The sequence below is a fragment of the Neolamprologus brichardi genome, chromosome 16 (genome assembly GCF_056152115.1).
Source record: "Neolamprologus brichardi isolate AB-2024 chromosome 16, ASM5615211v1, whole genome shotgun sequence".
NCBI classification, from domain to species: domain Eukaryota; kingdom Metazoa; phylum Chordata; class Actinopteri; order Cichliformes; family Cichlidae; genus Neolamprologus; species Neolamprologus brichardi.
The window spans coordinates 27,589,473-27,604,106 of NC_142119.1; the positions used below are offsets into that span (position 1 = coordinate 27,589,473).

At 39.6% G+C, this 14,634-nt stretch overlaps 1 protein-coding gene across 1 annotated transcript; it reads right to left on the reverse strand.

The window, feature by feature from the left end:
- Nucleotides 1–1,343: 1,343 nt before the first annotated feature.
- desma (desmin a) lies at nucleotides 1,344–8,058 on the reverse strand. Its single transcript, XM_006802345.3, has 10 exons — nucleotides 7,361–8,058; nucleotides 5,561–5,621; nucleotides 5,273–5,368; nucleotides 4,208–4,369; nucleotides 3,999–4,124; nucleotides 3,678–3,788; nucleotides 3,449–3,558; nucleotides 3,305–3,357; nucleotides 2,701–2,792; nucleotides 1,344–2,009 (listed from the first exon to the last, which is right to left on the reverse strand). The coding sequence occupies exons 1-10, from the start codon at nucleotides 7,933–7,935 to the stop codon at nucleotides 1,968–1,970; spliced, it is 1,428 nt and encodes a 475-aa protein (XP_006802408.2). The 5' UTR covers nucleotides 7,936–8,058; the 3' UTR covers nucleotides 1,344–1,967.
- Nucleotides 8,059–14,634: the final 6,576 nt, after the last annotated feature.

Consider the following 14,634-nt stretch of genomic DNA (forward strand, 5'->3'; position numbering starts at 1 on the left):
TATGTTTTTTGCAACAGGCTACAAGTAACAAAGTAGCCACAACAATGGTTCATCCTTTCAGTTAAATTCCTTTTTTTTAATATTTGCATAATTCATTGGTCAATGTTATTTGGCTTAACAAACATACAAAGATGTGTGAAGATGAGTGCAAAAAGCCAAAACTTTGCAAGACCTTCAAAAAGACATTTTTAAGGTCTTTGAAAGAAATTGCGAGAAAGTCTTGCTCCTTGGAAGCAAAATGTGAAGATGAGCAGGATGGCTCAAGTCTTTTAGAGAGGACAAAGTGTGCAAAGTAAAAAGAAAAAGTATTTCTTAAACACCCAAATATCAGCTTCAAAATAACATTTTTACTCTGCAGGTTTTGGCTGTGATAAAGAGCTGCTTAAGAATCATTAACATAAATGATGAGGGGAAAAAAACAAGCATCTGGATTTCCAGTCAGTTGCATTCTTATCTGCACTGACAGTATAGGTGTCAGGCTACATTAGCAGTGTAGCTTCATTACAAACTGCAGCAGTTATGTAACGACAAATACAACTGCAAAACTAATCAAGAAATAAGAAGTGCAGCAATGCTTGAAGCTTTTTCCTTCCTAGTAAAAAAGAGGAGAGTTCACAGAAGTGAGGAAACTTTATTTTGAGGGAAAAGAACACAGGAGCAGTTTGCCCTTTCTGTTGATTCAGTGATGAAAGCACACCGTCATGGCTCCACTAATTACTGGAGTAGCAGTCACATACTTGCTTCTTTATGTTATTCAGCGTAATTATATCTTTCTAGATCTTCCCCCGTGTCTCTGTCTCAGAATAACCTTTTCATTACATTTCTCTCATCCTCTGTTTTTCATTTCTTCCCGTCTTGCTCTTTCTTGCAGGCTCATTTATTGTTTCTGTGTTTCCTTTTTCTCTCCTCTACCCTAACAATTTTTTTTTTTTATCTCTGATGACATTTTCAGTCCAGTGGCTTTAGAAACAAACTGCACAGACTGTAATTCTTGTTGCTCTCTTAATCTGCTTTCTGCTGGAGACCAAGAATGACAAAGGGCCGCTCGTTAATGTGCCCTTGTTTCGTTTTCCCTGCACCAAGATCAGACTGGTTACTGATAAATTCAAGAAAGCCACAACTCGTGTTTTGTGTATAGAAGAAAATTAAATGTTGATAGAAGAGTGTTACGCTTGGCTGGGGGAGCTAGTATCTTTTGGAAAGCTAAAACGGGCCACATCAGTTGATGCATGCAGTAGGAAGAGAAAGTTCATAAAGATTTGGATGAAAATGCACGCATGCTGTCTGAGGAATGCTAATGCCTAGAGATATGAGTTACAGAATTTGAATAAACTTTCTGCCCAGCAAGTGAAATCTTTTATTTGAGTTTTTGTCAGAGCGAAGGAGGATACCATGGTTACTCATACACATACCATCAGACACGTAGCACATGCTGGAGAGCTCAAAGGTCAAAACACAACTGAGCTCCCTTTTCAAACCAACATCTCACTTTCCTTGAATCCGTTACAGAGATAGCCTATCTTAATCAATCGATGTGCATACACATGTAAAAATCCTGAAATACACACAGTGAAATTTATCTGCCATTGATTCTTACAGCGGATGATGGGATAATTCGGCAGTACGAGCTGTATTCATTTGAAACATTACTCTTACCACTAAAATATTTTTGCAGACAAGATAGATGCAAGATACTTTTGTTTGCAGCGAAAAGTAACACAAATAAAGAAAAACATCCTGGAATGCCCTTCATTTAAAACAAGGCTGAAGGCATTGTGCCTCTACACTGCGTCTTTCCTGTGACGCTTAAAGTAATTTATGTATGGATGTACAGTGGTTAAATTTCACTTCCATGACTGGTTACATAAAATGGTCAGCATTTTGTATCTAAAAGTAGGCACAGCTTATTAATCATTGTAATTCTAATAGGAAAAGATTTCATTATTGGTGACGTTGTTTCTTCTTGTTTACATGATGTCTTGCTGGTGCTGTGTCGACTCACTGACAACCTGTGAAAGGAAAAAAAGGGGACACTGTAAATTGATACAAAAGGGAAAGAGTCTATTTTCGCTATGCACAGTGTCTGCATAAACGGTGTGAGAAAACACCCCATCTGCCGTGCTAGTCTGACAATAAAGTTCTACTTAAGCTTAACATTCAGTGCAGGTGTTATGCTTAAGGTGAAGGACTGTGCTGGGACCAACTGGAGCGCTGACAGTGAAGGTGCTTGCTCAGGGAAGCCGGTACTGTAACTTTCATGAAAGTGTCTGTACCCAGATTGATTCAAACTACAAGATTTCAGGGATAACAAAGAGAATAGAAACTAAAACAGAGCTTTGCTACTATGCTGCCACACTTGTATGTGTAGACAGTTATGAAAATGTAGTGGCTGTGATTGACAAATGCAAGAAGGAAATTATTCTTATTAAATCTGGTAGCTTGTTTCAACCCGCTGATGTGAGCAGACAATCAAAAGGCAGGTGTGATACTGAAACCAGACTTACACATGAGGCATTAGCACTTTGGCTCATAGAATATTTAATCTGGATGAGAATATAGTAAATCAGAATGGTTTGGTTGAAAAAAAATACAAGTTATAGTTTACTAGCGCTTTTGTAGTTTATTAGGATACCTCAACATGGACATTTTTGTGCATAAAAGTGTATATTTGTGTGTATGCGTGTACGTGTGAGCTCAAACCTCTCCATCGCGGGTCTCAATGGTCTTGATGACAACAGTCTTCTTGGAGTGAACCTCTGATGAGCGCTGATGCTGGGACTCAGGACTGGTCTCTGTAGGAACAAATTCACACATGCGGCTCTTTCATAAACTGCTTTAATTCTTTCTGCAGCTACACTGAGATAATTTAGTCACTGATATTAGTTAAGCATTGCACTTAGAAGTTTAATGAGCTTTCACATGGCTGTAACATTAATGGAACATCCACACAACATCCTTGTGTTAACTTTAAGCTGGGCTCAGATGGGAGGTACTAACAGAGACTAATTGCACCTTCTTACTGTTAATCTATTACATGAAGAGGGTAAGTCATATGATTATTAATGAAGGTTAATTCTTGCCTCCCTGAACCACAGAGGCATGAAGGTTTTAGTCATATATCCCCACACAGTGGTCAGAATGTGTCACTGCAAAGACACTATATGTAATGCCCTTAAAATAGCAGCTACCATATACAGTCACAGCCTATAATTAGACCTTTTATCATCCCCCCTTATTGACTCATGCCCAATAGATTTTAACTGTATTTATTCGTGACAGGAACAAAGGGTGCAACTTCTCATACCTCTGAATCCAATGGAAGAATAAGCAGACTGGACAGGTATGGTGGTAGTGATTCTACAGAAAGAGGAGCATAACAAATCAGTAATGAGTATGACATAAATGCAAAACCACAAAAAATTAAGGTAGTTTTAGAACAGAAACACACCTGCTCTCCTCTCCTTCCAGCAGCTTGCGGTAGGTGGCAATTTCAATATCGAGGGCCATCTTCACATTGAGGAGGTCCTGGTACTCCCTCAGGTGGCGGGCCATATCATCCTTGAAATCAGTGTGTAAGAAGTGCTTAAAATATAGTTCTTACCAAACACAAAATCCTGCTACATCTATTACCCAGTGTAAAATGCAAAAGATCAACATGACATATCTAAGCGTATTACTTTCATCTTAGCAATATCTTCCTCGAGCCGTGCAATGGTATCTTGGTAACCAGTAGCCTCGCGGGCCATGCGATCCTCCATGTCTCTCATCTGGCGCAGCAGAGACTCATTCTGCAAAGAAACAGAGACATGAAGTCCTTGAAAAGAAGGGATAAGAAGCATGAAAGAGAGTAAACGCACCTAACAGAAACAGAAGTTTAAGGCTGTTTATGGCTGAAAATATGGTTATCAAGGAAATGTAAAGATGATATCAATCAGAAAGAAGAAATGTAAAATAAGAAGCAAAACAATAAAGTGAGAAAAGGTGCTACAAATACTCACAGTGCCCTTCAGTGAGTCAATCTCGCAAGTGTAGGACTGGATCTGGTGTCTGAATTCCATGGTTTCCTGCTTGGCCTGACGCAGTGCATCATTGTTCTTGTTCACGGCCTGGTTCAGATCAGACACCTGAAGACAGAGGACAGGAGGATTAACAGCACAACAGCTAAGAACCACTATCTGCATTTTACGTGTGCATGCCTCCACTCTACCTTAGACTTGTACCATTCTTCAGCCTCTGCAATGTTTTTGGCAGCAATGGCTTCGTACTGCATGCGGATGTCCCTCAGAGCAGCAGTGAGGTCGGGCTTAGACATATCCATCTGGATCTGCACCTGAGTGTCCTGAATCTGGCTCTGCAGCTCACGGATTTCCTGCAAGGAGTCCAGAAAAAGTCAAAATCCGCTCGTGTCAAAACATGTGAGTAGCTACCGGGACATTAAAACGATACCTGCTACTTCAGTTGACAAGTTAAAAATAATTCAACATGCAATAACACGTCAGATCAGAATATTTACATATCGAAATCTAATATGTCAAATTACAAATTCACCCAGCTGTTGACTGATGCATTCTGTTAGCAACAGGCTTTTTTTTTTTTTTTAATTAGCCAGCCTGGATTGCACTCAGTTGTTGTCTGATCTAACTGAAAGTTATGAATAGCTTTGCATCTGTTCACAGGCACACCCTCTTTTTCTCTGTCACACAACAGCTGACATAGTCTTTTGACCAATCAGCACTTTGGCATTTCTGGCAGGTCAAAGTTCAAGCAAAGAAGACAAAATGAAAAGAAGGGACTTCAGCTGTGCAGACATGTGTCTGAGTGTGTGGCTCAGAATATCATTTGATATCTGTAAGTGAATAAGGTTAGATCTTTCTGTTGCCCTGTAATAGTTAAATGATTGTTAAATTTTCCTACAGACATGAATCTACGTAGATGGGAACGCTATCTGTGCTTTAACATCAGTAGTTCTCTTTAGGTGGGTTTAAGTATGATATCTTTGATCTCATGAAGAGCTGCATGCCTGTGGAGACTCAGATCTAATATCACAGCACAGTATAGTAACACACACAGGTGTTATATGATACACTATACACCATCCTAGTGACACACATAATAGATATAGAGAGGATGGGTAGTTTTTACTGCTCTCTTATTTCCCAAGTGGTTGCTACAGCGAATGGATCGGATTTTATGCCAGATGCCATTCCAGACGCAACCCTCCCACCGCCTAATTGTGTGAAGCCAACCAACCAAAGCTGGTAAATCAGCAAACCTCTTCATGAATCTTCTTGAGGAAGGCAATCTCTTCTTGCAGACTCTCAATACGTCTCTCCAGGTCCAGCCTAGCGAGAGTGGCACTGTCCACATCCTAGATAAGAGGAGAGAATGGCAAAAAAGAAAATGACCAATAACCAGCACATTTAAAAAAAATGTTAAAATAAGAAGAAAATTAAAGGAGAAAAATGACTGATCAACCAAAGGAGACAAAGTTTCTCTGTTTTGGACTGAAGAGAAAATGACTGAGCTATAGATGAGTGATTTAAGGAAATAGAAGACTTACAGATCTGAAAGCAGACAGGTTGTTCTCAGCTTCTTCCTTCTGGTGAATCTCTTCTTGCAGTCTGCCAGAATGACAGCAACATACAAAAAGGAAAAGAGCAAAAAAGAAAGCGGAAAGTTGAAACAAAATGAAGACAAACTGTTTTCCCCCCCAGAGATCACTTACTAGACAGATAAACTAGTTACCACCTCTCAGTCCTCCAGCCTTTCTGCTCTCTCTCAGTAAATTCATAAGAATAGAACCGGCATAGACAATGAAACATCAAAGTTCAAGCTTTTATTTGTATCCATGTCCACACACACGCACACTTCTGCACTTGCTCTTTGAGTCCTAAAGCTCTGTTGCAGCTGTCACACTGTCAGAATCAGAAGGGTAACAGTGTGAGAGCAACACAGGCCTGTCCCGGTGCAGTTTCCAGAATTAGCATTTCGCCGTGCACTTTGAACAACTGGAAAATGCAGAAAAAAATGCCGTCATGCACCTCACACATAATCACTACCGACACAAATACACACAGCAGATGCTATTGGCATTTTTTTGCAGTTTTGAATCATGTCATCGTCCATGGAAACGTTCAGTGAGAATGTTCAATGAGAATGTCAGCGTGCATGCGTTGCAACTGTTTGCATGTGATATTAGAAGGAGCAGCTGGTGCTTTAACAAGTTTCACTGAACGCTTCAGGCAACCATTTAAGCAGGCGTGATACACAGAGAGTGAAGAGTCAGAGTGCTGTGTGTGTTTGAGCCTGTCTTTTGATATACATTTTATTTAAGTGATGCTGCATGCAGCATCTTGCAGTGACAGAATTTCACAGAGATGATTTAGTCGCTCCAAATAGATTATTCAGCGATACACCCACACTGCAGCTCCCCGTGCTTTTCTCTCTCTCTCATGCTCACGTTCTGTCACATATGCAGCGCACATAGAAGAAATGTGTATTTGGTGGACTGGCTTTTGAAATTTTTTCACTTTTTTAGATTTATTCTTCTTTAAACTCGCCAAACAAACAGGTCGTGTGTATACACTTATTTTTATCTGTCTACTTCTCTCATGTCTGACTGCTTTCTGTCGAGCTGAAACTTAATCTGTCTGCCTGTGAGTCTCAACTCTATTCCTATGAACCTGCAGATCTCCCTCTCTCTCAATTTTCTTCTGCTGTGTCTCTTGTGAATAAATTATAAAACACCTTTGTAAAAAGCCATTGGACCGTAACAATTACTGAAGCATTCCTATTCTCAAATCTCTCCTTTGTTACTTTGTTGTTTTCATTTTTCCCAAAAGAGGAGAGACACTCTTTAGAAATCAATGAGTTGTACTTGATGCCACTTGTTTGTTTTATTTTTAACACACTGGATAAAATGTTTAAAAGTCTCCTCCCCCCCCCTTCTGCTTTCCCGTCTTCCGATTTTCTCCTTCTGTTCCATCTGATAGAGGTTTGGTGTGTTGTCAGAATGTGAGATAGCACCTTCCAGATGGTGGGGGGTGAGGTCACAAATATTTATTGTATCACATGATTTTTTTTTTTTATAAATGTAACAGAATGAGCTTTTCTTTAAGTAAAAAAGCTCATATCCCCCATGTTTCAGTTAATTCAAACTATTCCATTTGTGTTTGGCTTTAGACTTAACATGAGACTCCTGTGTACTCCTACATGTGAGTGCATGTGTTTCCAGTAGCTCACTTTTATTAAAGCCATATTACATGAGTCAGTTTTTTATATATATATTTTTCTTTACTCATCATTTGTTCATGAAGATGTTTATCTACATATTGGCTCAGGCCCATGAATCCAAGCTTACCTGAGCTTAAGTTTCTGCAGGTCATCAGCCAGGTTGTCTCTCTCCACCTCCACTCTGGAACGCTGGTTGGTGAGGGCCTCTATCTGCCTCCTCAGCTCCCTCATTTCCTCCTCATACAGCTCAGCCACACGCCCAGGCCCCTCGCGGCCCCTGAGCTTCTCGATCTCCACTGTCAGCGCGGCATTCTGCTGCTCCAGGAAACGCACCTTCTCAATGTAGCTAGCAAAGCGGTCATTGAGGTGCTGAAGCTCGGCCTTCTCATTGGTCCTTGTGTTGAGGAAGTCTTGGTTCATGGCGTCTGCAAGGTTGAAGTCGAGCTTCTCCCCGGCATAGGTGCGCATGGCCGTGGAGGAGCCGAGCCCGGCCCCAGAAGACAACTTGAAGCTAGAATAAGAGGGAATGCCGGTGCTCTTGACTTCGTAGACTCTGCTAGACATACGGCTGGAAGCGGAGCTGTGGGCTCCTCCTAGAGAGGAAGAGAACATCGATGACAGTGGTGTTGACCCAACACCAGAGCCAAAGGTGCGACGATACGAGGAAGCACTCTGGGCTGAGGAGGTGTAGGACTTGCTCATGGCTGGTTGAGTTGTTGGTTGAGTTGTGGATTTGATGGAACCGCTTGAGGTGCTGAGACCCAACTGTCCCACTGGGCAACTGGGAAGAAAACTAAGTGAAGAAATGCCAGCCACTGAGTGCAACTATTTGTAGCTCTACCACCCCCACACCCACTCATAAACCCAACCCCTCCTCTTGATGTCTCTGTTCACCCCGTCTGCACTCCCACTACTCCACCCCGCCACTGTATCACAACCCCTTTTTTCATTGATTACTTTTGGTGTTTTAAATCAGTCTGGAAGATTCCTTCATTGGTTAAGATGCATGCGTCTGCATGCAATTCTTCAAATTTTACCCAACAAGTCTTTTTTTTAAATATTTTTCATAACTGCCTCATTAGTAGTGGCTTTTTAAACCCCAGATTTAAGGGCATGAGGTGAAAATTAATTAGCTCTGGTAACCAGTGTTAATCAATGTGAAAATGTATCATAATTGTAATTATGATTTGAGTTTTTTATTTTGGCTGTTCTAGCTTTATTTTCTCTGCGTAGTTCATTGTAGTTCACTAAAAATGACTTTTTCAGGTTTTTAGGAAATTGCTCAGAGGACATTTTTGTTCAGTTCATTGTCATCTCTTGAGATGTTATCTGTTGGACTAAAAGCCTTTCTTTCATATTTCTTCATGCTCTTCAGCGATGCATTTTTGTCCAGCCTTCTTTTTCTTGTCTTTCAGCCTCTCCCTACCCCCCTCGTTGCACCTTTTGCCAGCCCTTGATTCAGCTGTTGAAGGGATCTGGTTTCACGATGGCCTTCTGCATGTATGTCTGTTTGACGATGGATGATCAAATGAATGGATGTAAAAATCAGTCAGACAGTCCCTTCACTTTTGTGCAGTAAATCTAATATGGGAAGTTTTGATAGAAATGATCAGGAGCTGTTAGAAACACTGCATCAAATTATGGTTATATTTTGTATGAAGCTTCACTTAGTGGAAATTGTCAAACTTAATTCAGTTTAGGCTAAAGAAACTGGCTCAGAAAAGCACATAACCAAAATTAACATGAATGATTGTTCTAAAATATGGCCAACATCATGTTAAAATTACCATTTTGTGTTATAAGTATAAGGAAAGAATGTGTTCTGCTCTGTCCTAATGTAGCACATCAGAATTTATTACATGCATTGTTTAAATTAGTATGAAGCTATAGAGTTACAATAGAGTTATGTAGCCTTGGTTATATAGGAAATATGACTGACTACTGCCAGGAAGGTCACACGCTCAGCTTTGTCATCAGAGCTCTCTACCCGACTCGCACACACCCAGAGTAGATGGATACATCTGTGTGTATCAGTCGAGCGCTATCTTGTTACATGCATCCTGAATATTTAAAATAATTAATGCCAATACAAGTTGCAACTTTGTGTAATTCCATATATGAGTGTTTTATATTTGTCAAATTTCTCAGCTCAGAAAAAAAGAAAGAGTGAAAAAAAATCCATCCCAAAAGTTTTACCCATTACAACACAGTTCTGACATAATACACAATCACAATGCTGTCATTGCAAGCATATTGAAAATTCTTTGTTAGATTTCAGTGTAGATTGTGTTTCTGAATATTATGAAAATGTAAATATTAATGTAAATATTATTTTGCCACAAGTAGAAAATGTAAGGAAAGTCCAGCATTTTCTGAAATACATATAAAATCCAGCGTTGTTGAAGGCTGGAGCCTATAGGATGAGGAAATTAATGTAATGCTCTCACTGGCTGCAGCTGAAAGCATACTAACACTTGAGGAATCTCTGCCCTCTCATGTGTCATAGCTGTGTAATGATGATAAAATGGATGATAATGACTAACTCTGGTTCTGTAGGATGCTAAATATTCCTCTGAGTGCAATGTACCAGATAAAAAAGCAATGCTTACAACAGAACAAAGGCATAAAGTACAAATATCTGAGCTGTTTTGCAAAATTTAAAACCCTGTCTGTAGCATTTCAGTTCTGAATCAAAGAGGAAACATGCCACTAATGTACGTGGGAGTTGTGGCTGTTGGAGGAGTTGTGTGTGGTCGTGCACATATTTGCGTTTCACAGAGCAGTCTGCATGTCAGCTGCAAATGGTGTCAACTCTATTTTTAGATTTCTCGTTTGAACTCTGTTGTGTGGCCACTGGACTGGAGATAGAGCTTGACTACTTTTACTGCCATGCTGTGAGATTATTGTAGCTGCTAATCAAAGTCAGATAGAAAATGTAAATAGGCCTGACCTAAATTGGCTCACTACACAAACTGTCTGGTGCCACGTCATCATTACCAGATAAGAGTGATTCAAGAGAGATCTCTTGCAACATCAACAACAAAAAACAACAGTTTTATATTTGTCTTTTTAGTTTTCACTATCTTTGAATGTCTAAAGGCTTCTTGCATTCCTTTAAAGAAAAACAAGAAACATCAAAAACCTGAAGAATTTATGAAAAGCATTTCTCTGTGGGAGCTCAAGAATTTTTCAAATTAAAATTCTTTAAATATTCCTGTCACATTTCATGAGCTATAACATAGTAATAAGGGGGGTCACTATTACTTCAGTAAAGGTCAGACAGCTTGGATGGTGAATAATTAAGCCCCATCTTATCTTAATGACCTTCAAGTACTGTATCACATTATTAGAGCACTTTCCTCTCAGACTGCTGGTTTACCTGTGGTTTCTAGAGTATTTAAAAGTAGAACGGAGGCAAAGTCTTCAGTTTTCAGGCCCCTCTTGGTGGAGCCAGCTCCCAGTTTGGATTCAGAATACAGAAACCTCTCTGCTTTTAAGATTAGGCTTAAAACCTTCCATTTTGATAAAGCATGTAGGATCATATGAATCCCATAATGCACTAAGGATTTTTTTTCTTTGCTCATCTTTTCATCAGTTGTTATTATTCTCTGGCTCTCTTCTACATTGTGTCTTTGCCCTGTCTTCTTCCCTTCACTCGAACCAGTCACAGCAGATGGCCATTCCTACCTGAGCCTGGTTCTGTTGGAGGCTTCTTCCTGTTAAGAGGGAGTTTTTCCTTCCCACTGTGGCTAAAGTGCTTGGTGAAAGGGGGTCATATGATTGTTGGGGTTTTCTCTGTTTTCTTTATATTATTGTAGGGTCTCATCTTACAATATAAAGTGCCCTGGGGGAACTAAGTAGGGAAATACAATTATTAAAATTCATATTTTTTATTAGTATCAGTCTGTCAGTCTAAAGTCAGTCACTAAAATATCCAATCATTATTATTTACAAAAATAACATATTTTTGAGTTTTTAGTCTTCATATGTAATGAATCATAACAGGTGATCTGACTTTTGTGAGGTTGATATTATATGAATCTATATGAATCATATGAATGAAGCGCTTAATTTAGTTTAATTCTTTGGCTTACAAATTATTATTTGTCAAACAAATGTGATTTCCTTTACTCTCCACTGCCAGCTTCTTTAGTGGTGATTAGCACATTTTAGCATGCTGACATGACAAAAAATAAAAACAATCGTGATCATGATCAAAATTAGCAATGAGCTACCTGTTAAATATCACCATGTGGGCAATGTTCTCATTGTGAGGATGCTAGCATGCTCACAATGTTACATGGGAGTATTTAATCAAAGTGCAGCTCAGTCCACAAACACTGGGATTCAAGGACTTGCTAGGCTCCCTTCCAGGGCCATTTGATTGTTCCATCGCCAAAATCCCATCAAGTCTGGGTAAGATCCCTGTCTAGAATTCGACCAAAAAGTATATTACATTCTAATGATACCATTACTGAACATGAATCCTGTGGTCTATGTCAATTTCCCATCCAGTTGCAAACATCTATCAGACAAGGGAGCCCTTTCACCCCAAGAAATAATGTGGGGACACCAGCAGAGATGATGGGATAAATCAGATATGTGCTCGATGTGACTTGACTGTGGTATCTGCTGTCGTGGCAGGAGCAGTCATCCAGGTGTTTTCCCGTTAAAGAACACATCATTAGCTCAGGACAGAAAATGAGCTACCTACAAGTTGCCTAACAACCCCAGATTCATAACTAATACACCATGACCCATAGCCTAGAAAAGACACCCTTAAATTAGAACCAGATCCCAGAACGGCTGGGAAAAGCATTATAATACAGACACATGCACGCACCAAGTCTCAGAATATCAACAGTGCATAGAAGCCAAACCCTTTACTCAGGGCATGTCACAATTCTATTTTGGAAGTAGGATGCAACACTGCAGTATAAAAATATCAGCAGTAATTTCCCCACACACACCCCATACAATACAGCTTTATGCCTGTGTTCAACTCTTAGTTGGGAAATACCCAGACACTTTAGATATTTGGATTCTAATCCTTACACAGCACCCCCATGGAGGGCCTGGCTGACCCCAAATGTATCTTGGTTTGCATGACAACGACCCCAAACAGCCAGAGTAATAAAGAACAAGCCTATCTTCAGCAACAAGAAGGCTAAAGTGTCCTTCAAACGATCATATGCTCTCCCATATGTCACCTTCCTCCTATAGGACAGCACTGATCTCAACCTCAGAAGCAGAAGGATCCGTGACGATCTATATCCAAGGCAGAACTGTGGCAAATTCTTAGACCCTGTGGAATGCTAGGGCAGTCAAAAGCCATGCAACGTGGGTGACATGATGGGAAAATGGAACGATGTGAATACTGTTTGGGGATTGTTTTTTAAAGACTGAAACTAGAGAACATATAGACGATCTGTAAGCTTTTGTGGGAGTCCTGGAGAATCATTACATAGCCCCTGCTTTATGGATACATTGTACGTGAAGGTGAATACACTTACAGTTTGGAAAATGAAAGAAAAAACAACAAAAATTAGAAATGAAATATGATATAACTAGCATCTATAGGTGATTAGGGGTCAGGTGGTTTCATCATTCATGAACGCAGAATGCTTGTTGCCCTGCAACCACCCAAACATGCATACACACATGCCAAAGAGCTGAGCTCTAGCACAAAAGTGACGCTGGGACTAAAAGGATCCGAGTAAAGGCGAGGGGAGGAAAGAGACGTTCATGTGTATTTCTGTGCGTGCAGTATGTGTGCTTGCACATTAGTGATTACATACAAGTGTGTAACAACTTTACAGACCTCTTTTACAAGAGAACCTGTTCCAGATTTTTTGGGGAGAGAGATATGATATCAAATGCCAGCAGAAGCACAATGTTCCTGAAATAGAGAGCAGCAGGCTCCACATCAAACCATCAAATCACGAGTCACGCTAGATAGAAAGGCTCCTTCCTATTTTATGAGACCCCAGTACAGCAGACAGTCAGCTGCTAAAATGAAGAGAAATTGATGCTATGCATTTAAAAGTGTAATGCAAATTTCATGACACAAATTTCACATATTATATGTTACCGACCAAACTATTGCAAAAACACAACACTGTGTTTTTAATTAAATTTTAGTATGTTTCAGAATAGTGGCTTTTAAATTACTGCTGCTTACTTCATACAGCAGCAATTACCACTGTTGCCTCACAGTAAGAAGGTCAAAGGTTTTAATCTGTTGGCTGAGGATAAGTAGTCAGCTGTCACAAATAAGTCATTTGGACATCTGACTTAAAAATAACAAGAAAAATAAATTGAATGTGCAGCAGTTGAAGGTTACATGCAGCATAGAGTCAGATAAACATATATTGTAAGCTAGTAGCATGATTATATATTTAATTCTTCTTCTCCTTTTTTTTAAAACCTTTTTTTGTTGTTGTATTGGATCAGTACTATAAGTTAGTTTGACTGCTTTCAGCAAACACCACATGTGTAAAAGGAAATGATATGTATGCCCTTTCTAATCCCTGAGCTGTGTCATGATTTAAATATTTTATATATATATGATAAAAAGCATTTTGAATGTTTTTGGTTTTGTTTTTTCTTTTGGTTTAGTTTTTTTTTTAGAGTGTACTTCCACAAACAGCAGCAGCCACAATCTAACAAGTGCCAACTGTTTTTTCACAGACACAAGATGGAGCAAGAGGACAAGCAGAAAAGAGAAAATGCTGTGGCACTGCTTACTCTGGGGGGGAAGAGAGTTCTGCCATATTTAGTGGAGTTTCTATTAGCTATAGCTCATCAAGTGTTGACAAAAGGAATTTGCCTTGAGATGGAAGAACACACACACAGTAATAATAATAATTAAGAATATAAATGTGTAGCCTACATAAACATTATATTTGGGAGAGTAGGGCTCAGAGAGCCTTATTATGTGGGAATCCTTTCCCTTGGTCTGGTCTCCTATTACACTGTCCTCTTACCTGAATTCATTGAAGGGCTGAAGAATTAACAATCTCGCCAAACCTTTGACTGTGGAGCACATTATTTTTTAACTATTTTAATAATAAATCAAAAACCTTTAGCGCTAATTTTTTTTTCAAAAGCCTCATATTTACTTTCAGCTACAAGAAAGTTAACCTCGGACAAATCCTTGATGAGGCAAGAAATTATATATGAGGCTGTACTGTATACCGTTCAATTGATGCGACTGACACATGTGCACATGTTCGAAGGAAGAGAATTATATCTACATTTTACGTGAGAGGACGCACAAAAAAAAGAAAGAAAAAATAAAAACGAATGCATGACGTTCAGGAACGGGCGGACTATAAAAGTTAACGCTTTCGTTCACGATCCCTCCCCAGCCCCCCTTTCTCAAAGCCGTGATGACGTAGG

What these genes read in the sequence shown, in the direction of transcription:
- desma (XM_006802345.3), bottom strand. Translation starts at nt 7,935, where the DNA reads ATGAGCAAGTCCTACACCTCCTCAGCCCAGAGTGCTTCCTCGTATCGT. An exon ending in CTGCAGAAACTTAAGCTCAG is followed by an intron (nt 5,622 to 7,360) that starts GTAAGCTTGGAT and finishes TCATTCTGGCAG; the next exon opens with ACTGCAAGAAGAGATTCACC. An exon ending in AAGATATTGCTAAGATGAAA is followed by an intron (nt 3,559 to 3,677) that starts GTAATACGCTTA and finishes ACTGATTTCAAG; the next exon opens with GATGATATGGCCCGCCACCT.